Source organism: Podarcis vaucheri, assembly GCF_965113315.1.
Source record: "Podarcis vaucheri genome assembly, chromosome: 9".
Classification (NCBI taxonomy): domain Eukaryota; kingdom Metazoa; phylum Chordata; class Lepidosauria; order Squamata; family Lacertidae; genus Podarcis; species Podarcis vaucheri.
This window is the reverse complement of record NC_138767.1, coordinates 77135450-77159069: the sequence shown is the minus strand read 5'-3', so window position 1 is coordinate 77159069 and position 23620 is coordinate 77135450. Positions and strand designations below refer to the sequence as shown.

The 23620-nt window shown below is 45.3% G+C and overlaps 1 protein-coding gene across 7 annotated transcripts; it reads left to right on the top strand.

Annotated features, from left to right (window-relative positions):
- Nucleotides 1-108: 108 nt before the first annotated feature.
- Nucleotides 109-23515, top strand: FOXM1 (forkhead box M1). 7 transcript variants are annotated; one of them, XM_082237381.1, is made up of 10 exons: nucleotides 109-258; nucleotides 4419-4563; nucleotides 7161-7597; nucleotides 9651-9784; nucleotides 11631-11831; nucleotides 14477-14605; nucleotides 16651-16695; nucleotides 17643-17721; nucleotides 19165-19334; nucleotides 20878-23515. In XM_082237381.1, exons 3-10 carry the CDS (start codon nucleotides 7207-7209, stop codon nucleotides 21934-21936), a joined length of 2208 nt encoding a protein of 735 aa, XP_082093507.1. In that variant the 5' UTR covers nucleotides 109-258; nucleotides 4419-4563; nucleotides 7161-7206; the 3' UTR covers nucleotides 21937-23515. The 7 variants fall into 7 exon arrangements, with proteins under 7 accessions (XP_082093507.1, XP_082093509.1, XP_082093506.1 ...); XM_082237380.1 differs by lacking the exon at nucleotides 109-258 and adding an exon at nucleotides 2944-3053; XM_082237382.1 differs by lacking the exon at nucleotides 109-258 and adding an exon at nucleotides 2971-2997.
- The last annotated feature ends 105 nt before the right edge of the window (nucleotides 23516-23620 follow it).

The following is a 23620-nucleotide window of genomic DNA, read 5'->3' as shown; positions in this document are numbered from 1 at the left end:
TCCCGGCGCGTCACGTGACGCGGACCGAGCTCTCCGGGCGCCAAATTCAAACAACCGGGACGGACGAAGGAAAAGGCGGCGGCGGCGGAGCCGGGCGAGGGGCGAAGAGGCAGGCGGCGCTTGCCAAAGACGCGCGCCCCGGCAGGCGCCCCGGAGCCAGGAACGGGGTCCCTCTCCCGCCCCGGAGCCGAGCGGCGAAGCCCGAGGAGGAGATTCCCGGCCGGGAGCGAGCGAGCGAGCGAGGCGGCGCTGCCGAAGGTGACGTAAGCTCGGCGTCTCAACGGCGCTTTCAGTTAAGGCGCTAGTCCTGCGCGAACTCGCCCCGGGGCCAGGAGCCCCAGAAAGGCGCAGCTGGTGGTGGTGGTGCTACTGTTACTATTATTATATTCATACCCCAGCTTTTTCTCTGCTAAAGAGCTGCTAAAAACGTAGAAAAACCAAAAATAAAAAACCCTAAACACTGATAGAATTAAAACCAGATACACGTATAAAATCTGTTTAAAACATACCAGTAACTACAATAAAAACTGCACAGCACCAGCCCTTTCATATATGGTTTTCCTATAACAACAAAGAGAGAGAAAAGCTTAACAGTACAGTAATTGCTATTGAATCTCCAGCTTTTGCCTGACTCTGTCCCTTGCTTCATTCCCCCCCACCTTGGGCAAGGCTGGGAATATGAGGGTGTTTTATGGGAAGCAGCAGTGAGGTGCAATTATTGCTTATTATTGTTTTTGTTGGTGGCAAGGAAAAAAATGGTATGTAAACAGGAGAATTCCTAGATGTCAAGATCCAGTTTGGGCAAGTACAGTACTCTTTGGTGCAAGAACCCCAGGACAGATTTTAAATCGCAGAATGTGCAGCAAAGCAAGGAAGTATAAGCTGTTAGACCTTTAAAATATGCCCTTCTAAATTCCTTCTAAAGTTTCCCTTTTCCCCTAGCTTAGAAAAAAAGTAAGGTAATAATGTTTTATTTATAAACTCCAAAGACCAAGTTCATATGCTTTTCCATACAGCAGTCAGAAAATGTTGCACAGGCCGTAAAACCTGATTTAGTTGCAATAGTGGAAGTTCCTAAATTATTAGTATAGGAACACAATAATGGCTTGTGAGAGCCATGCAGTCTGAGCTGTAGCAACCAGCTCAAAACCTTTGCACACTTTGAACTTCTCTGGTAGCCTGAAGGTGAACAAAGGCTTGATTACTTAGTCCCTCCCAAGGTGAGAAAAGCCTAGCGGGTGACAGCTTATTCTGTGATTTTAATACTTTAGTGCATTGATTAGACTTAAGCATGCAGGTTATATGAGGCTAGTTATCCCACAGTTTTCTTATAAAAGAATGCAACCATGCTGCAAAGCAAGATTGAGGTGCTTCCTATGGACCAGTATTCATGAAGGCAGGAAATGACAGCAATTTGTCCAAAAAACACTATGACAGAGGCTACATGGTACACGTGCACCAGCACCAGGGACGTGGACTTATAAAAAATATTGGGGGGGAAAGCTCATGAATAATAAATAAGCTCATGAATATGCAAATAAAGTGGCACCGCCTCCTCGTGAGCGAATAGGGGAGAGCGTGCTGCGCCTATTAATCAGCTCCGGAACAGCTGATATGCGGGAAACGTGGGGCTAGCCGGAGAAGAGAGGGCGAGCCCCCTCCGCTCCGGCCCTAAACCGCTGAAACCGCCAGGAGGAAGGAAATTTCCCCCGGCAGTGCCTTGGCAGTGGCGGTGGTGCTGCGAAGCAGCGAGGCAGGAGCCCCCGCCCCCTCGGGATTCCCTAATCTCGCGGGGGACGGCCGGGGCTCTCCGACTAGGGCGCGCGGCTGGCTGGCTGGCTGGCGAGGGAGCAGGTGGGGAGGAGGCGGGGGACGGCGGCGGCGCTCTGCTGGAAGGGCGCCCAAGATTATTGGGGGGGCTGAGCCCCCCCAAAAATTTTTTTGAGGGGGCTCGAGCCCCCTCAGGCCCCATGGAGTCGGCGCCTATGACCAGCACAACCAGACACCTTCATCTGCCCTAACTGCATCCAAAACAAGTCTTTCCCATACTGGTCTAGAGACACACCATGTGCTATAACTCTCCAATGGTTTGTCTTTACCTCCAAAAGCACAGTCTTCCATTGTCTCCTGAGACAAGTGGATACCAACTAACATTCTCTTAAGCTGGCAAAAAAAGAAAGAATCAGCATCACTTGTATAATAAGTAGAATAAATATTAAAAGCATTTTCCTTTTCCTTCTGGCTGATCAGCCATGCTGAACTTCTGGGGAGAAGTGCTAAGTCTTGAGCAGTTCTGGAGTTAGTACTAAATAATAAATAAATGCACCCACTTTGGGTTTGCAATTCTACATACACTTACCTGGAAGTATGTTCTAATGAACTTCAGACAATGATGTATACAGTGGATGCTCAGGCTGCGAACGTGATCCGTGCGAGAGGCACGTTCGCAACCTGCAGCACCACGTCTGCGCACGTGCAGGTTGTGAATTGGTACTTATGTGCATGCGCAAAGCACGATTTAGCGCTTTTGTGCATGCATGACCGCCGAAACCCAGAAGTAACCCGTTCCAGTACTTCCGGGTTTCGGCGGGTCCATAACCCAAAAAAACGCAAACTGAAGCGTCTGTAACCCGAGGTATGACTGTATGATCAGCTACATGAATAGGCAACTTTGAATAAACTGTTCATGTGTAAACAAATGGATGGGCAAAGAAGGTCGTTACTACCCAGTCCTTTTGCTCAATCATCAATGTCAATTGCAACAAGTGTTTACAAAGTTACCAAGTCCTTCACATGGGGTGATTATAATAGCTAAGATTTTTAGAGGGATGAATGTTAGCCATATTTTAAAGACTGCTCATTGTGATGCTGGGAAAAGCTTGTGTAGCTCCTATGTGCTTGATGCCGGAGGGAGAGTAATAATAACCTCCATGGAATGTTGGGCATTCCTACTGGTTGGCCTCTGTTAACGGCTACATGGAGACTGTGGAGGGGCAGGTCTGTCACATAGGACCTTGATGAGATGAGTTCATCTTATTTTTGTGCTCCATTTGGTGAGAGAATGTTGTTATTAATTACTCTATCATTAGCAGCTTGCTGAGCTAGCTCCCTTGGGAAATAGCTTCCAGTTTAGTTATTCCTGAACATTTGGGCCTCATTTCCATGGGGATAGGGACGCAGGTGGTGCTGTCGGTTAAACCACAGTGCCTAGGACTTGCTGATCAGAAGGTTGGCAGTTTGAATGCCTGCGACAGGGTGAGCTCTTGTTGCTCGGTCCCTGCTCCTGCCCACCTAGCAGTTCGAGAGCATGTCAAAAGTGCAAGTAGATAAATAGGTACCGCTCCGGCAGGAAGGTAAATGGCATTTCCGTGCGCTGCTCTGGTTTCGCCAGAAGCGGCTTAGTCATGCTGGCCACATGACCCAGAAGCTGTACGCCGGCTCCCTCAGCCAGTAAAGCGAGATGAGCGCCGCAACCCCAGAGTCGGCCACGACTGGACCTAATGGTCAGGGGTCCCTTTAACTTTACCATGGAGATAAGACAAATGTATACGTCCCTCTTGTCCTCCATTAAATCTGATCAGTTGCTTTATATGTTCACCAGAATAGCCACAGGAGCAAAGATTTCTGATTTCAAGAAACGACAGTTGGATAGATTTTTGAAGAATGGCCTGTGCTTTCTCAAATGGTTGTCATTCAGCTCAGGAACATGTTTCCCCTCTTCTTCTATTTGTTATTTCAATGTGGGACTTTCCCCGCCAGTTCTTCTGGGGCAGAGGTTTTCAAAAGTGAACTGGGGAGGAACCATAATGGCAGAGTTTGCTCATCACTGCTGCTCTTCCCTTGTTTGGTATATATGGTTGCAGGAGTGTTTGGGATGCGTTCTGAAGTGAATTTTGGCAAAGCAGGATGAGCTTGGCCAAAGCCTTACATGAACCAAGAGCTGGCCATGTTCTGAGGTGCAAAGACTTCTTATGGAGGCAGCCAATACAGTTTTCTTTGGGTGATACTGGGATTATGAAAGTTTTTATCTCATTTCCTTGCAGGATCAGCTTTTTTCCAGGGGAAAAAGTAGTGGCAAAGCCATTGCCAGCTGTTTCCAGTACTTACGGGATGAAATGCGGACAACTCGAATTCTTTTTACATGGCATAGCAAGAGTTTTTATCTTACATGAGACAGGAAGAACACAAAAGGACTTCTTGATTAGAGTATATTCTGATGTTGTAATTTGTATGGTGTGACAAAGTATTTTCCTTTCATTCATTATATTCTGAATGCTCTTATGAGTGAATAATGCAAAGACATTCAAGACGCTTGTAACAGTTCTTGTTTATTATATACTGCAAAATGAAATTAAGAAATTTATTTTAAAATAAATAAATACCGGGATTGTGAAGGATTTTATCTCGTTTCCTTGCAGGATCAGCTTTTTTCCAGGGAAAAAGTAGTTGCCAGGACATTGCCAGCTGTTTCCAGTACTTACGGGAGGAAATGGGGAAAACCTCAGATAATAGACTAGTAAAAACCAATGAAACTCTTAGTTCCGTCTATTTATGGCTTTAAAGGTAATAATAACCAGTGCCTTGCATTGTGCCCAGAATACAAGCAGGAGCCCGCCCAGTTTAACAGACACTTGCTAACCCATTCCCATCAGAAGGTGGGCTGCTCCATTTGTACTAGTTGAAGCTTCTGAGCTATCATTAAGGGTAGCCCTACGTTGAGAACATTTCAGTAATCTAGACTCAAAATTATGAAGGCAAGAATGACTTCAGCTTCTGAATCTGGAAAGAGGCTGGAGCCTTCTCTCCCCATGGTGCAAAAATCAAGGTTTGCCAGCTTTTGTGCTTGCCTCTTCTCAATGGGGAGTGGAGGCTCACCATCAATGAAAGCAGAGCCTACCAAACTGGCAGGGTTTGAAATTAGCAGGGCGCCAGGTGCATTTCGCGCCTAAAAATGATCCATTTGTGAGCACCTCAAAAGGTCTGGGTGACATTTTCTGCGCCTGGCTGACACTCAAGGATTACTGAAATGTACCAGTATGTGCTTTGAAGCCTCAAAGCATATGTTAAGGATAGGCAATATGTTAAGGAGTTTAACAATAAAGAGTAGTGTGTTTTGAAAACTGAAGTATGGTACCAGCACTTTTATTGTAAACACCAAATTAAACAAGTATTAACTATTTCCGTTCATACTTTTTTAATTTGTGTGATATTAACAATGTGTCACTTTTGTGAATTGCATATTAGTTCATGCTTAACAAAATAATAAATAAAAAGTGTTGCTGACCCTCCCCAGAAATGGCAACTAGACTTTCTGTTTTCGTGCCCACAACCCAGGTCCCAGGAGCCATTTGGCTCCTAGCTTTTCTATCCCAATTTCTAACACTGCACACTGGGAGTTCATCATGAAAATATCTTGTTGTTTAGTTGTTTAGTGGTGTCCGACTCTTCGTGACCCCATGGACCAGAGCACGCCAGGCACTCCTGCCTTCTACTGCCTCCCGCAGTTTGGTCCAACTCATGCTGGTAGCTTCGAGAATACTATACAACCATCTCGTCATCTGTTGTCCCCTTCTCCTTGTGCCCTCCATCTTTCCCAACATCAGGGTCTTTTCCAGGGAGTCTTCTCTTAGTTAGTTAATAAGCTAGATATGAGATTGATATCCTACCCCTCAGTATTAGTGCTCGCAGATGTAGAGCAGCTTGAAGATATATATTTTTTTAAAAAAATCAAAATTAAACAGTTCAGAAACAGTTTAAACTACAGTGGTGCCCCGCAAGACGAATGCCTCGCAAGACGAAAAACTCGCTAGACAAAAGGGTTTTCCGTTTTTGGGTTGCTTCGCTAGACGAATTTCCCTAGGGACTTGCTTCGCAAGACGAAAACGTCTTGCGCTTTTTTTAAAAAGCCGCTTGAAGAGGCGCAGTTGCGACGGACCGTGCTTCGCAAGACGAAAAGCATCGCAAGACGAAAAGACTCGCGGAACGAATTCTTTTCGTCTTGCGAGGCACCACTGTAGTAGAGCAGTAAAAACACATTGGCAATAGGATTAAAATCTTAGTGCTTAAAGACAAAAGTGTCAGGCACTTGGGTGTAATTGAACCAGCGCTTCCAAGGCCCATCTCCTGCTCTTTGCCGCTTGCTTTTCTTTAGGTCTGGGACCTCAGGAGGGCAGGCAGATGGGGCCCTCTAGGCTGTCCAGGAGGAATTGCACTTGATGTACTTGTCCAACAGGGTGGAAAGCAATTCATGCCAGATCAAACAGCACCTTCAAGCTTTGAGTGCCACTCCATCCAGAACAGAATGCCACCTGCCCAGTCCTTTGAATTACCCACTAACTTTACCTCCATCTTTTCTGAATTCAGCTGCAGTTTATTTGCTCACATCCCATCTAAACTTTTATAGTTAGCAGCATATTTTTTATGGTAATGAGAAAGCCTGATAGCACATTCCCTCCAACAATAAGGAAATTAGTCTTATTCTGAGCTTTAATTTCTTTATTTCCTTAATTTTGCTAAGTCTTGCACACAAACCACAAAAGTTACTGGTCCAAATGAAAAGTTAGTAGCTGCCTGACTGTTCATATCTGGGCTGGTCATTTCTAGCACATTAATGTTCCCAAAGGGAGAGGGGAATCCAGTTCTAAACTGCAGTTTAGAAAACTTTCCTTGCCTGATCTAGCTATCATACCATAGGCAACCCAGTCCATGCATAACAACAGTGGCAAACCATATGCTTTTAGGAAGCCACCAACAGGGCCTGGGAGGCAGTAGCCTTTGTGCTGCTCCCCATCGAATGATATTCAGAGATGTACTGTTTCTGAAACTTTGATGTTGCATATGTATCATTAATCAGCTCTTATTTTGCATATCTGCATTTACTGTGTTTACTGCATTTACTATTTGATCCTGAGGTAGAGTAGCGGGGCGAGACCCACTGGTTCAAGGTGGGGCACAATATCAAGAAATGGATCCTCAAAAACATGTTTGGGTTAAATGTGGACCCAAGGTTTGAAAAGGTTGAAGATTCCTACTGTAGAACACCATTCATTTATTTAAAAAGCATATTGCAGGAAACCTAGCAGCTGATTTCAAGACACTCCCTCGCAATTTGTCACATGTTCTCATAACTGGACAGAAATGTTGTTCTTTGTGTTTTTCAGGTTCCTTCATTCTGTCCTCAATGGAGATTGACTGCACAGGTCAAGGATGAAGAGCAGCCCTCACAGGCCCCTGATTCTCAAGAGACGGAAGCTGTCTTTCCCACATAGCGATGCTGCGAGCACCTTAGCAGGAGATGAGCCAAGTGGCCAGAATGTTGGGTCTCCTAAGCAGGAAGAAGCAAATCCTAAGGAGCACGGTACAAACAAAACGGAACCCGGAAATCGAGAAGTGCCTGTGGGGGGGATTAAGATAATAGACCACCCGACCTTGTCAGATGCCCAGGTGGAGAGAAGAGAGTTCAAGAATCTTTTCAAATCTGATGAGGAGCACAGCACTGCCCACGACAAGGCAGGAGAGGATGAAAAGCACATTGGGCAAAGCTCTGCATTAATGGAAGAGTTGCTGTCTATGGATGGACGAGAACCGGAAGAAAACAGTATGTAGTTCTTTTTCTTATGACACATGGGGCAGCCCTCTCTTTGCTTGACTGCTGCTAGTTGATGGGGGGAGGGACAGGGCCTATTCGGGGGGGGGGGAAGGGTGGCTTTTAGGCAGTGCATTTTGGGTCTACTCACCAGTATGGAGTACCATCACCTCTTTTGTGCTGGCACCAACAATGCATATATCAAGATGCGAGTACTAGCATCTCTTTTTTAACCCCAAAAGCACTGCTTTTAGGAGAGAGGAGTTGGTGCAAAATACAGTATTCCAAAATGGCAAAGAGGGTGGTGGTGGAAAGTGTACCAGGTATTATATGTTCCCTTGTTTACCTGTGTGCAGTGCTCTGTCCTGGCGCCCCTGGTTGGTGGAGTGGAGGGTGCTGTTGGGTGCTTGTGCCCTGGAGTCTTGAAGCAGGGAACCTGTTCTAAGCAGAGAGGCGTTAGCCTGTCCTCACAACAGATTGCTATTCTGTACAAAGTGCTCTTTTTGTGTGCAAAGTGCACTCCTCATAGTCTCCCATCTCTAAAGTTGCCACTTGAGAGTGGCAAGTGTGCAGAGCATGAGGCCAGAGATATATAGCCCCATTCAATTTACCCTGTAATTGGCAATTAAAGTAGAAGTGTCTCTATGTGCGAGTAATATGAAAATGAGGGACGCGGGTGGCGCTGTGGGCTAAACCACAGAGCCTAGGACTTGCTGATCAGAAGGTTGGCAGTTCGAATCCCCGTGACGGGGTGAGCTCCTGTTGCTGGGTCCCTGCTCCTGCCCACCTAGCAGTTTGAAAGCACATCAAAGTGCAAGTAGATAAATAGGTACCGCTCCAGCGGGAAGGTAAATGGCGTTTCCGTGCGCTGCTCCGGTTCGTCAGAAGCAGCTTAGTCATTCTGGCCACATGACTGTATGCTGGCTCCCTCGGCCAGTAAAGTGAGATGAGCGCCGCAACCCCAGAGTCGGCCACGACTGGACCTAATGGTCAGGGGTCCCTCTACCTTTTTAATATGAAAATGACAGCAGGCTGTGACCGAATGGTGCTTTGCACCATGTACTATATAATCTGCTGTGACAGCCTGGGTAGGAAAGGCAGAGGTACAGGGGAAGGTGTTTGTTACATTTCCTCTGCTGGGGAAATGGATTTCTTTGCACCGGGTTCAGAGCAAAGACAGGGGCATATTATTATTATTATTATTATTATTATGGAATGAGTATAGTAAATGGAGGAGGTCACAATTCTGCTACTTTGAATGTGGTAGGCAGGAAAAATTGTGGTGGAATTAGAACAAATCTTTCCAGGCAAGGGACGAGGCAGCCTTAAAGATAACATAGCAAAAGTGGGGGAGCTTATGGTTTAAATCTGTGGATGTCAGTTTCCAATCTTTAAATTATATATTGTCTTTTACTAAAGATTCATAAAAGACTGGTAAAATCATAGCACCATAGAATTATAGAGTTGGAGGGGACCCATCTAGTCCAACCCCTTGCATTCCAGGAATTACAACATATAATAATGGGAATAGAATCTAGTATAGTCAAACCTTGGTTCTCAAACGGCTCCATTTTCGAATGTTTCGGCTCCCGAACGCTGAAAACCCGGAAGTAAATGTTCTGGTTTTCGAACGTTTTTTGGAACCCAAATGTCCAACACAGCTTCTGCTTGAGTGCAAGAAGCTCTTGCAACCAGTCGGAAGCTGCGCCTCAGTTGCTGAACATTTCAGAAGTTGAATGGTCTTCCAGTACAGATTATGTTCGACAACCGAGATTGACTGTTCTCCTTCAACGATAATATCTACATTCTTAAATTTCTGTCTGTCAGACTGTACTTCAAGGCACAGAAGCAGGACCAGTAACATGTTGGCAACCATAACTGTGCATGGGACTGAGCAGCGACAGTATGTGAAGCTCAATTTATTTCAAGTGCTGCTTCCCAAACTCCATTGTGGGCCTCTCTCTACTTAAAACTCTGAACTCTGCTGCTTAAGGCTCAAGCTGGAAGCCTTCTTTTGGGAATCTAGGACTACAGAATGAGAACTTAAGAGTTTGTATTTATCTAGGCAGTGCGGAGGCAGACAACAGTCTGACTAACATTCTGTGGCTGGGCAATATGGGCTATAGTGGACTGAAACCTTGCAGTGTGAAAAAGGAGACAGAGAAGGAGAACCAGACCCCCAAGCAGAAAGCTGTTAAGGTAAGCAAGGTGTGCAGCCAAATAACAGCCAAGGAAAGAGAAGCCGGGCCAGCTGTCTGTGCATAGGGCCAGGCTGCAATTCAGAGACTCCTCTTGTACCTGCGCTCTCTTGAGACCAGGCTGCAGAGACCCCTCTCATCTGCTGATGTCCCAGTGTTGGTCTGCCTGCCCCCTTCTACCCATTGTAGTGAGCAGGACTTAAGGGGAGGGAGGGAAGGAGGTAGACAGAAGGACCAGCAGTGCTTCTAGCGTGGGATAAGCTGCTGTCGACTTTTTATCTTCAGGCACTTCACAATTTAAAGTGCAGAGGAGATCTCTGGATTGGTAACTGCAACCCTGTATGGGCAAGGAGGCTCACTGCAAACTGGCTGAACACTGCAGATATTTATATTTATGGTGCCAAATGTTCCATGAAATGTCCTTGCTTAGATGGGAACCTTCATTCTTAAGTGCACCTTTCTTTCACCTGATAGCAACGGCAGGCTACTTCTTCCCAGCGTATGGGTTGCTTTAATTCATATTTGCATAATGCTATAAATAATAATGGATTGCAATTATTGCATCGCAATCCCACCTTGACGTTCACCAGGGAGAGAACAGCTGGTGCAGGGTCATGCGGTGAGCAGCTTTGTTGCTTGGGAGGAATTTAAACCTGACTCATGCCCCACATTCTGTTCACTGCAGCACACAGACTATGTAGTTTCACAAACACACTAAGGAAACCTGGGTTTTCCTAATGTAAGCCTCAATGATATGTTTCTGCTAAATTAACCGTACATAGCATAAGAAGGTAAGACCGTTGCCATGCTGCAGTTTGGCTGGCGGCCACAGGTAGGCCTGTGAATTACAGTATTGCAACAGACTTCTGTGAAATGCTTTGCTAATGGACCTTGAGAAGAGAAGAGGACTAGGGAGATGCAGGCAGAAGAAGTATTAGAGCAGGCTGGGGCAGCTTCCCTAAAGCCGTCCTGTTCTGCCACCACTCTGCACCTCCCTGCTCCTGAGGCAGAAGTGCTGTCTGGGTGAGATGCACAGGAAGAACATGGGTTCACAGTCAGACTGAGCAGGATTTCACCCCTGCTTATCCTTTGATGAATGGAGGTTTATTTTTTATTTTTTTTAATCAATATTTTATTAAGTTTTAACAATAAAAAAGTTCAGAAAAATACAAAGACAGAGAAAATACAAAGTTACATAATACAAAAATACACACTTTAAACACGGAAAAAGAAAAACACATATAGAAAAAACAAAACAAAAATTCCCTCTTTCTTAATTTCATCTTTAGTTAACTTATTTTCCTGACTTCCTCACGTCTCCCGTTCTTGTATCCCTTTTAATAATTAATTCAGCAAATTCGTGTCCTATTAGTTTATCTATTATTAATCCAATCTTACATTTTACCTTGTTGCTAGAGCCCCTGCAATTCATTTCAATGTCATCAGCATTCAAGATGAATGGAGGTTTAATCCTGCTCAGTTTGCTAGGATTCCATCCAAGCCCGCTCCTGATTCAAGCAGGGTTTGTATCCCCTGCCCACTCCCATTGTTTTAGCCCCACCCACCTGTCAGATTTGGCCAAGAGGGCCAATCAAAGTAAAGATCTCACTCATGGAGCCAAAAAGGTTTCCTTTCTCTGAGGAGCGGGGGGGGGGGGGGGCTTCACGAGTGGGGGTTGGCAAGCAGGGAAGCAGCCCCGTGGACTTTAAATATTTGCCCATTAAAATGGCTAACCCTAACCTATTCAGAGGTTCACTGTTTGGTACATCAAAATCCAGAAGCTCTTCATATAACTAACATTCTACAGGCCCCGCACCCTTCTTCTTGTCTTCTTGTCTTCTTGTCAGGCCAAGGAAGGTTCTGCAGCGCCTTCCTCTACGACCTCATGGCAGGAGTCCTTCTCTGAACGTCCCCCCTACTCCTATATGGTCATGATCCAGTTTGCCATCAACAGCACTGAGAAGAAGCGCATGATGCTGAAAGATATCTACACCTGGATTGAGGACCATTTCCCTTATTTCAAGCATGCAGCGAAGCCCGGCTGGAAGGTAGCAAACACCGTGACCTGAAAAGCCAGGGGAGAAAGTGCATTACGCAAACAACTGTCAGTTTTCTCCCTTCAGGTGCAAATGTTACCAGGGCTATGTGTATTCTGCAGGAAAAAAATTAAAATGCTGTTCCAAGAAAAGCAGAACCCTGCAACTTACATTAACCATAGAAATTAAGCACATTAACATAATTCATCTGCTTTTGCAGAATTCTGTTTTTCTTGTTTTGAATAGGATTCCCCCTGTTTCTTATGTTCAGTCTGTAGCAGGCTTGGGGGCACCCCAAGGTTTGGAGAAGTACAGTCATACCTCTAGTTGTGTTAGGTTCATGTTGTGTATTTTCAGGTTGCGAACGCGACAAACCTGGAAGTGTATACTTCCGAGTTTTGCCACACAGGCAGAAGAGTTCTGCACGCTTCACATATGCGCAGGAGCACTCTATTGCGTCATGTGCAGAAGCGGCACTCTACTTATGGACATTTTCGGGGTGCGAACGGCACCCTGGAACGGATCGCATCCATAAGTAGAGATACCACTGTACAAAAAACATTGGGGGGAGACTACAGGCCGGGGGGTTTCTCAGTAGCCATGTAATGCTGACTGTGAGGTCAAGGGGAAGACAAAGGCAGGTAGAACGGAGGGGAGCCTTGCCAACTAATGGAAGCACTGAAAAGGAGCAGCCTGCACTGCAGTGTTTTGTTATAGGTCCATATTGTGAATAATTCCTCGAGTGTATTATCACAAGGAGGGGTAAGGAGCTATGCACTCCTATTCCACACCTGTGCTTCTGAGATTTCTGCAGGCATTTTCCTTCCAAGTGGGTGAACATCTTTTCAGCCAGAAATGCTACAAACCTGTGGTTGTGTATTTTTTCTTGTTTCGTTTGTAAGAAAATTGAGGTTCTCAGGAAGTTTTGCTGTACAATTTATTTCACTTTCTGTGCTTTCTTGATACCTGTGCAGAATTGCAGCACGCGCGCACACACACACACACACACACACACACACACACATTCATATGCACATAGCTAATGAAACGAGGATGAAAAGCAGTTTGATATGAACAGGCATTGATGTGAACCCTTTGTGGAATTGCATTATTGCAGAAATTAACAATCTTGATGAGCCTGGTGTTTTTAGTATGCATGTGAGGTTCTATTCACTCATTTATGGTCTCTTGCCATACTGTATATTTACAATGCCTTGCCCACAAATTCCTGGGGGAGAGAGTGTATATACCTGCCATCTGTGTTACGCTGTTCTAAATTATTGTGGAAGCAATTGCATGTAAGAAAGGCACACATCAGTGTGCATCACTTGATCATTTAGCATTTGTGGGTCCAGTGGTTTGTGTGAAGCGACTTTACTGCAGCATATTATATGTGCTGCTTGACTTCTGATGGATTGTTCACATTTATATGGAAAACATCCATTTGTACTGCAGCCGTGAAGTGATGACTATAAGTATTAACTGGCCTTGGGGCCATGGAAGTGAATTCAGAATATGAAATGAACCACAAAACAGCTTACTTAAATTGGGAAGCAAAATCTCCTGGTTCAGACATGCATGCTCATCAGTTCCTGACTCCAAAACCAAGCATCTGTTTGCATATAGAAAGAAGTCGCCACTTAATAATCACCACAAACAGAACCCCCGTATCACCAGATGTTACCTTAAATGGAATAGTTCTCAACTTTACTCAGACTTCTTGTCTGAATAAAGCAAGGAGGGAGAAGCACTGAACGAGGGCTCTTTTAAACTTTGCCCTGTTGCTCAACTGCCTTGTGCAAGAGAGATCAAAGATGCAGAGCCCTCAAATATGTCACAGTACCTTCACATAATGTATTTCACTCCTGGTACCAGTTCCAGATTCAATACAGTAATTTAGACGGGATATTTTATTAACAAGCAAAGTTCCATATAAACACAACATTCACCAACTGAATTTAATCTTCTCCCACTGAACAAGCCAACTCAAAGGCTTGCTCTTAAGAAGCCATTCGTCTTAAAGGTACAGTAACAGATATCAGCATTGGGGAGTGTGGGCAGATGGGGCTGTGCCAGAGGGGAGAGGATAAGGCATGGAAATGCGGGGTGGTCGGTGCAAGGGAGAGTTGAGAAAAGTAAGGAGGGTGAACGGAAAAGGGGAGTGGAGATGAAAATATGAGAGCAAAGAGGGAGGAATGGGAGTGAAGATGAAAGCAGGGGCATGAAATGGTCTGAAGAATATTGGGGTGGTCACTTCAAAATTGAGCAGAAGGCAAAAAGGGTGCTTAGTAGTACAATGTGTGGGAGGAGCAAGATGCATCAGGTTGCCATGGGGCTGGTTTGTGTGCAAAGGAGCTTGCACAAAAGGAGGAGGAGGAGGAGTCATGGACATGGGGGTAAAGGTGAAAATGGGTGCAAAGTAGGGCTACAGAAGAGAAGTGGCTTGAAAATTGGGTTGGAAAGGTGAAAAGTGATCTCAGCAGTTGCATGGGGCGGGAAGAGGAAGCCCTAGGGGGTTAAAGTGGGGAATGTGGCAGGGGCACAGCCCCTGTAGATACAGAGGATTCAAAGCCAAGGTCTTTGTGAATTATCAAGATTTCATCTGAAGAATCCACTGATAACAAAAAAACAGCAAGCTTTTCTCCTTTCCCATCCAGAGCTGTGTAAGGCACAATCTTTCTCTTCATGACATGTTCGTTCGAGAGACATCTGCCAATGGCAAAATCTCATTCTGGACCATTCACCCTGAAGCCAACCGCTATTTGACACTGGACCGAGTTTTCAAAGTAAGTACCTTTCATGCAGAAAAGGAGATTGCCCTACCAATTCCTGATTTCTCAAGCACCTGGCTATTTCCATTCTGAGGAGGCAGGTGAAGACATGCTGGTGAGCATTGGATCACCTAGGTTTGGTATTAGAAGGGAAATGGATCACTTGAATTCACAGAAAGGAAAGTCTTAAGTACTGGTGTGGCTATAAACCTTTTAAAAGGGTTAAGGAATGCTATCTCATTGTCTGGATAAGTGTGGGGAACATGTGGCCCTCCAAATGTTGCTGGACTTCAACTCCCATGGCCAACGGTTAGGGATGATGGGAATTGTAGTCCAGGAGTATCCAGAGGGCCACAGGATGTGGAGCTAACATACTTTGATTTCAGTAAGCCTTTTGACACAAGTCCTCCATGAAATTCTTGCAGAGAAGCTGGTAAAATTTGGGCTGCAGAAGATTATTGTTAGGTGGAATTGTAGCTGGTTGACTGACCGAACCCCAAGAGTGTTTACCAATATTTCCTCATCATCCTGGAAAAAAGTGACAAATGGGGTGCCACAGGGTTCTGTCCTGAGCCCGTTGTTGTTCTCCATCTTTATATACAACTTGGATGAAGGAATTTAAGGCATGTTTATCAAATTAGCAGAAGACACCAAACTGGGTGCGGAAGACAGAATCAGGATAACAGATTGGAGAGCTGAGCCAAAAGTAACAACATGAATTTCAATAGGACAGATGAAAGGTTCTGCACTTAGGCAGGAAGAACCAGATGCACAAGTATAAGATCAGGGACAACTGGTTTGCCATGTGAAAAGGATCCACAAGCATGACTCAACAGCATGATGCAGCAGCAAAGAGCTAATGCTGTTCTAGGCTGCATCAACAGAAGTCTAGTGTCCAGATCAAGGGAAGGAAGAGTCCCACTCTATTCTGCCTTGGTCAGACCCCACCAGGAATACTTCAACCAGTTCTGGGCAATTTAAGAAGGATAATGACAAGCTAGAATGTGTGCAGGAGAACTATCTGACAGCTGTTTGACAGTGGAACTGACTACCTTGGAAGGTAGTGGACTCCTTTATTGAAGGTTTTTAAACAGCTTGGATGGCCATCTGTCTGGAATTCTTTAGCTGTGATTCCTGCATTGCAGGATAGGACCCGGTGATCCTTTGGGTCCCTTCCAACTCTGCCATGATTCTATGGTCCCCACCTCTATAGACTAGACACATGAATTCCTGGTCGCCATTGAGAAGTCATTTTTAAACATTGGGATGAAAACTGGGAAAACTAGGAATTAATGGAGAAATCCGATATATTAACATAGTAGTCAATGGGTAACAGTATGTCTACCCTCAGGCAAAATGCGTTCATCTGAAAAGTTTGTTTTTCACAAATGTTCAAAAAATGTCAAATCCAGATCGTTACCTGTCATTGCAGTTTGTAAAGGGCTTGGCTGACAGAGAGGCAGCCTGTTAATGCTTCAGGCTGGAGGTTAGGCAGAGGTTTGGATTACCTCCGTACAAAGTATGTCTCAGGTTTCTTCTAAGCCAAATCCACAGCTTATTTGCATACAGAAGCCTTGCACTCCAGTGCCTTGTAGATGCAAATGAGTTGTGTGTATAAAGGTTGGCAAAATTTTAAAAATGACACACACCTCAAGACTCAAGACCCTAAGTAAAGAAGAAAAGGGGCTAATTTTTGCCATTTCTCCATGGATTGTTATGGACAACCCACACTTCTTTCCTCGCTAAGAGAAAGTTATGTTTGGGGGCGGAGGGTTGCATGAACCTGGAAACCCGCTTTGTGGTTTGGCCTGGTTATTTTAAAAGTTTTAGTTGTAAAGAGCCTGTTCCTTGTTCTCCCCCAATCTAGCCTCAAACAGGGCTAACCTTCTGATCACTGGAAGCTCTGGAAGCGTTTGGTATTGTACAAAACTTTCAGCATACTTTCTCACTGAGGACTCACAGATTGTTCTGTACTGTCTGCTGTGCCCAAATGTTCCTTTGTTCTCCGGTTTAGCTGACAATTTCCTTTTCATTCCTTTTGTATACTTGGCCACCACCAGCCACTGGATGTGCAGTCACCAGCATCACCCGGGCTCTTGGAATCAGTAAGACCTTCCCTCCTGGTTGGGCTTGGGTTTCTTTCTTCCCTCTTTCGGTGCCTGCAGATGTATAGAGGTTGCTTTACTAGTCAGAGCTGAGATCCCCCTGCAGCTTCCCCTTTTGTGCCTCCTTCAAGCGTGTGGAAAATGCAGGGGCCGCCTTGGCTACCTACAGTCATGCTACTCGGACCGATGAGTGGATACTTAAGTTTATTCACCGCCTATTAATTTGGGGCACAAGGAAATATTTGGTCAAATGGTGGGTTTTCAGTACATTTTAAAAAGCACACCTGCAAGTGCATTTTTAGATTATTTCTGTTGTAATGCTTGGTTTAAAGGAGCAAATGAAGCCTCTTAATATATCTTTCTAGAACACGGTGAGAGAGAGCACAATGGGGGGGTGAGTGGAGGGCAGGCTCATGGCATCATCGCTTGCATCCTGACAGCAGCCAACAATGCTGATAGGACTGAAACTAAAAGCTCTTTTCCATAATCTTGCAAATAGCTAGTATGACTGACTCCGTGTATCAACTGGCGCTGTCTCTGCTTGCTGCTGCTCCTTTTCTTCTGCCATTGTGCTCAAGCATGTTGAACTTGGGTAGAACGAAACACACTGCACAATTAATCTTTTTATCTTTATTTCTTCAGGCAGTGAGAGTTATCAAACTCAGCTCTTTTCTCTCTCCACCCCCCTTCCTGCCTGAAGGACAGCTGTGGAAGGAGTTCTGTTGTGCCACCTCTGTCAGGCTCTGTGGGGTTTGTGGGGTGACAGTCAGCAAATACAAGGGTGTCTGCTTGCAGCAGGAGGTGACACATATTGCCCCATAGCTCTGTGGCAGTTAAATTCCTTATATTAGTTCAGCACTGCCCTCCGGATCCATACAAAGCAGCTGGGAAATTGCAGCTTCTCTAACTTTTGTTTTCTTGTCTCTCTTAATCTAAAACTAATGTAGCAGCAAAAACGGCACATTCCAGATCTACAGAAGAGTATGGGAGGCACTAGCGGTCGTAAAAGTGAGCCACAGACTGCACGTGAGTGTATACTCTACACCTCTACCAATCCCAGGGAAAGTGGCATAATTCTTCTCCCTAACGAAACCCCAACAGTGGATTTAATGGGAACTGGGACAAGGGCGTTTTCTACACATGTTGGAGGTATTCACCTGGTGTGCATGTGAGGGCTGGAGGGCTGTAACGGAAAAGGCAAAGCAAGGCAGGAAGCAGAGACCAGCAAAGCAAAGTTCAGGGGGTAAATGTCAGTCCTCCGTAAGGGCCAGGCAGAATTCTTAGCCTGGAGGTGAGCGCCTGTGTGAAACTGCAGCCCCGCAGAAGAGCCTCCAGGCACTCAGCAATACCTGGCAGTACCTGCTACATGAGAGCACGTACGCTTACTTGCAGACAGTCCCAGGTTCAATCCTTACTTCTCCACTTAAAGAAGTACAGGGAAAGGCCTCTGTTGCTTATCAGAGTAGCACTGATCTGGCAGGATCCTGGGTTAACTCGACAGAAGGCAGCTTCATTATTCAAGATCTTTCCAAGCTTCTTCCCCAGCGTCTGTCTGGGTATAATACAAACCACTAACGGGCTAAGGACTGGGACTTTCCGTGTATGTGGAGACACTGAAAAATTCCCAGGTTTGAAATAAAAGGTCTATGTACAACCATAACGCATGGTGCTAGTGATCTAGCGAACGAAGGGGGGGAGGCAGGCAGGAAAAGCCCCCAAGCTTTGTGCGGCTCTTGCGGGCTTTTTCCCAGGAGGGAGAAGGGACTGACGTGGCCAGTCAGTCCCTTCTCCCTCCTCGTAGAAAAGCCCGCAGGAGCTGCGCGCTCCTTAAAGGGTGCTCAGCTCCTGTAGGCTTTTGCAGGAGGTGGGGGAATTGCCATAGCCGCGCGCAGCCTCTGCAGCCGGGAAAGGCTGTGCAAGGCTAAAGAGGAAGCCAAGGCGGCGAGCGGGGTGGATCGCGCTCCCTGCCTTGGCTTCTTTAGCCACGCTTCTTTAGCCACGCTGGAGAGGTTTAGCTCCCGGCTGGAGAGGTTGCCCGGCTATGGCAGAAGCCAAGACAGCCAGCGGGATGGATCCCGCTCACTGTCTTGGCTTCTTTGCTCTTTGGGGCTGGGGGGGGGGACCCGGGCTTCCCCGGCAGCCCCGAGAAACTCTTGATTTCCCCCTCTAAAAACTAGGTGTGTCTTGTGGTTCGGTGTGTCCTATAGAGCGAAAAATACGGTACTTCCCAAGCCAGAACAAGCTGTCAGTAGAATACTCACAATAGTCAGTCTAGTGCTTCCATTCCCAGAAAAGCAGCAAGGAATTACTCTTGTGTGCAGTTTTGAATCGAAGGAGGACACTGATGCAACTGAGATGAAAGCAGAGATTTCCCAGTACAAAACTGGGAAGGCTCTGGTGGCTGATCAATTAAAATTGAGGAAGTACCTTTGATAGATCCTGGGCTAAGACCTCTTTTTTCCTTCCTAGGCCGAAAAATGAAGCCCTTGCTGCCACGTGTCAACTCCTACCTAGTTCCAATTCACTTTCCTTTGAGTCAGTCCGTCATCCTTCAACCTTCTTCAAAGATGCCTCTTCCTGCATCCCAGGGTGTCTCAGAGACCATGCAGAGCAGCAAACCCGTGTGCATTGCTCCAAAGGTCAGACTGTGTATCAGTACCCAACTCCATGCTTGTGCCTGAGAATGAGAATAAATTTGCAGCCTGGCTGTCGGGGCAGGCATTTCCCACTTCCAGAGTGGTTCCCCTCATTCCACATTTGTACTGAGGCCTTGATTTGATAGTGCTGTTTTGTAAAGGATATTGCACTCATTGGGTATAATCGCCACAATCACCCAAGACACTATCATCATTATCATCATCATCATATAAAATAAAAAAAAAATCCTTCCAGTAGCACCTTAGAGACCAACTAAGTTTGTTATTGGTATGAGCTTTTGTGTGCATGCACACTTCTTCAGATAGCTTGTTGATGGACTTCCATTTCATGCGGCTCAATGTGGTGGCTTCCATAGTTCTAGTTGCAGGTAGATAGCCGTGTTGGTCTGCCGTAGTCTATGGCAGACCAACACGGCTACCTACCTGTAACTATCATCATCAGATGTATGCGTCACTTATTGTATACTATACATCACATCTTTAAGCAACCTAAAAAAGATTGAGAACCAAAAAGGCATAGCAGAAAATAAAAGCAATACATTAATGACCCATAAAGAAGCCCTCCAAAATTATGAAATTATTTAAATGGTTTTAAAAGCTCTCAAAGCAGCTTACAAAACAAATTAATTACCAGTATACACCAGTAGAAGAAGAGGAGCAAAAAAGACAAGTTGTATTTTGCATTCCCGTTTTGTATTTTTCTGTTGTGAACCACCCCGGGATCTTTGGATGAAAGGTGATGTACAAATTTAATTAGTAACGAATAAAAAATAAAATACATTTACTGCACAACCGTATACATTATCTACTCAAAAGGCAATCCCATTGGGTTCAGGGGACTTACTCCCAGATAGGATTGAAAACCTAAAGCCAGCATATAGGGATCCAAAATACGATTAAAAGCTTGAAAGAAAAGGATGAATTTTGGGGCCTAAAGGGTTAAAATGGAACCTGTCTGAGGAGGGAGTTCCACAGTGCTCTGAACAAGTCCTACAGGATTCAGAGAGCTTTAAATAAGGAGCTGACTAGCTTCCAGTTACCAGCTGCCCACGAGGGCTGATTGGACTTGGGGGTAAAAGGCAGCATTTCTTTCACAGCTGATCCTGTTGAAGGTGTGCTGCTTGTGTAACCGAGGGACAGGGAAGATTTGACCCTCCAGATGTTGTTGGACCTTTTGGCTATACCTGCCTCTGGCATGTCGTCCCCCAAGTACTGGAGTGTTTCAGGGGATGAGAGTGACACTGCTCCCCAATACTAAGAGAGACAGAGCAACCTATTGCTTTGCCCTCATCTTCATATTATCAATTGCCAGGAAACGATTTCTCCTCAGTGAACATTTGTGGAAAGCTTGTTACAAATGGTTAAAGCAGAGCACCCATCAAGACACACATACATGCACATCTGTATCTTACTGTAATGTCCTTAGCTTTTCTGTTATTTCCTTGATTTGTGAGGTTTTTTTTTTTTACCAATATCTTGCTGTCAAATATACTTTACTGTCTCTCATTCTGTCTTCCTATTGCAGGTGTTGCTGTCCAGTGAAGAGGCAACCCTGCTCCCAGCTCCCATCCCCATCAAGGAGGAGACTTGTGACGGAGAGCTATCTCCATTTACATCCCAGCAGTCCATAAAGCAGGACGCCTGTTGGATCAGCAAAGAATCATTCGCCCCAGCCCTGCATATAAAAGAGGAGAGTGACAACTTTCATTCCAACACATGGGCCCCTCAGTTCCTCCCCACAGCGTCTACAAAGGCAGAGCCAGAGCAACTGGGTGAACCACCAGACATAGTCCTTCCAGCCCCACCTGCAAAGCAGAAGAGACCATTTACAGCTCTCAAGTCACCATCCCGGAGCAAGTTGGACACACTGGTTATAAAGAGACAAGAGAGGCAAGTAATGGGCAGATCCAGAAGGAAACAGCACTTAGCCCTGCCTTCCTCTGAAGAACCAGTCCTCCTCCTGCAACCCACCAGTAGGTCAGAGTCATGCACGGTGGGAAATGACCCTCCCTTTGCAACGGATACGCATCCTCTGGAAAGTACATCTTCTCAGGGAGAAGTCATTCCTTTTAAATCTGCAATAAAAGAGATGTTCTGCAAGCTGCCCATTTCTTCCGTACCTAGTAAAGCCCCCATAACCACGCCAGCACCATTCCTGGCAACTACTGACCCCTGGAGATTGGCACCTTTTGTCAAGGAAACTAGTGGTCTGCTTTGCAGTCCTGTGAGAACCCCTCCAACCTCATTAATATCCCTTCAGGGGAACTTGGACATCCTGGGACTTGGCAGCACTCCCTTAAGGCCATCGTTATGTGATGCTCCACAGCTGCCACTCCTAAATGCAGAAACCAATGACATGGTCTCTGGGCCCTTGACCAGCTCTCCTGCAACCAGCAAACAGTCGTCACCAGAGCTTCAGGCCTCTGCTCTTCCTGAAAACCATTCATTCTTGGAAGGCCTAGTCCTGGACACCATGAATGACAGTTTGAGCAAAATCCTACTAGATGTCAGTTTTTCTGGCCTTGAGGATGACAACTTGGGTACTGATCTCAGTTGGTCACAGTTAATTCCTGAACGGAAATGACCACATTTTGTTTATAGATTCTGGTTTAGTGCAAACCACCAAGGGACGCAGTTGGTGGGTTGTTTTTTAACTGACTCCCAAGCTGTTATCACATTAGGATGATCCTATCATATAGCTGGTCATAGAATGATCCAGAAGCTGCTTGGAGTCCTAATGGATATTGCTATTGATTGGACAGAGCCAATCCACTGGACAATCAATGACATCTAAGTCTGTTACTTACAAAATATAGTGAAAATCCCTTTTAATAGCCCTCCTATTTGATAGAGCATCTAATGTACATATGTTGGCCTTTGTATATATTTGTCTATTTTAGTGCCTTTTAAAGTATAAAGATGGTGACTAAATGCAAAAGAAGATGAGATTCTTGTATGTTTAATATGTTTAATAACTGCAGAGGGAACATCAGCTGGTTCTGTTTGTAAATAAAAGAGATGAATCTGCCAAACGTTTTCTGTTACACTACACATTAAATGCAAGTGCTCTGAAATCCTATGTAGCCTTAGGTCACTTATTTCCACTTATGGAAATAACTACAACAAATAACTATTCTTTGTTTTGTGCCTTTAATAGGAACCTAGCATGAAGGAATTTAGCAGCCAAAGCATTTCCCATTTCTATGTCCATATGAAGAGAAAGCTTTAGCTGCGCAACTTTTTATTCCAGGCTCCTGTTAAAGGACCAGGAGTAGGGCCAGGAAAAGAATACATTGGCAAACCTATTCAGAATTCATACACCAGCAGATTGAAATGTCTCCAATCAATCAAAAAAGGGAGATTTTGATTGCCATAGAGACAACCTTTAAATATGCTTGGGTGGGATTTGGAGCTGCTGCGTTTTAAATCTCACTGTCGCTGCTGGTGTCACTTTTCCTGAAACACCTGGTGCTTAAATGCCCAGCAGAGCAGTGGCGCGGCTTAGATGCTCTAAAATCCTCCCAGTAGGGCAAAAGTAACTTCTAATCTAGCACAGCCACACTGACAGGTACCACTTCCGAGTAGTGATTCGTGCAAGCAGGGTTGGAAAAAACATGGCCACTACCAGGTAGGAATGCCTGCCACTGTAGTCAAACCAGGTCAGATGCTGCTTCCTTTATGGGGACATGCTATTCAAAGTTTTAGAATGGTTGGCTAAAGTGGGGCTCTCTGACTGTTGTTGGACCCAGCTTTCATCAGCCCCAGCAGGGCCAAAAGTGAGGGGTGATGGGGGTCCAGCAACATCTGGAGAGCCAAACCAGATCCAACCCAGGCACCACTTAGCTTCCCAACTTGAGCACTTGATGTAACCTTCAGCAATTAGAGAAATGGGGAAGTGCTTCAAAAACTGATCCCGTAATCTTCATTTGGGGAAAGGGAGCACTTTTAAGCAGGAGATCAAACTTCAAGCACACATTTTAAAACCTTGTTTCCCTTCTCTTATATCATATGGGTGAAAAGAAATGAAAGCAATTGTGTGAAATGTGATTTGTCTGGCCTTAAAAAATAAATGAATCAATAACCCCTGCATAGAAGTACTTCAGCCACATTCTGTGTTTGTGTTTCTTCTAACAACCTATGCAATAAAGCCAGAGTAGAAAGTGTGATTCTGAGCAGTGTGTTTCCTTAGCATCTTTCATGAGTCTGCAAGGGGCCAGCATTAGCCTTTGTGAATTGGTGTCCCCATTCCTCTATTCTTAGAGATTGAT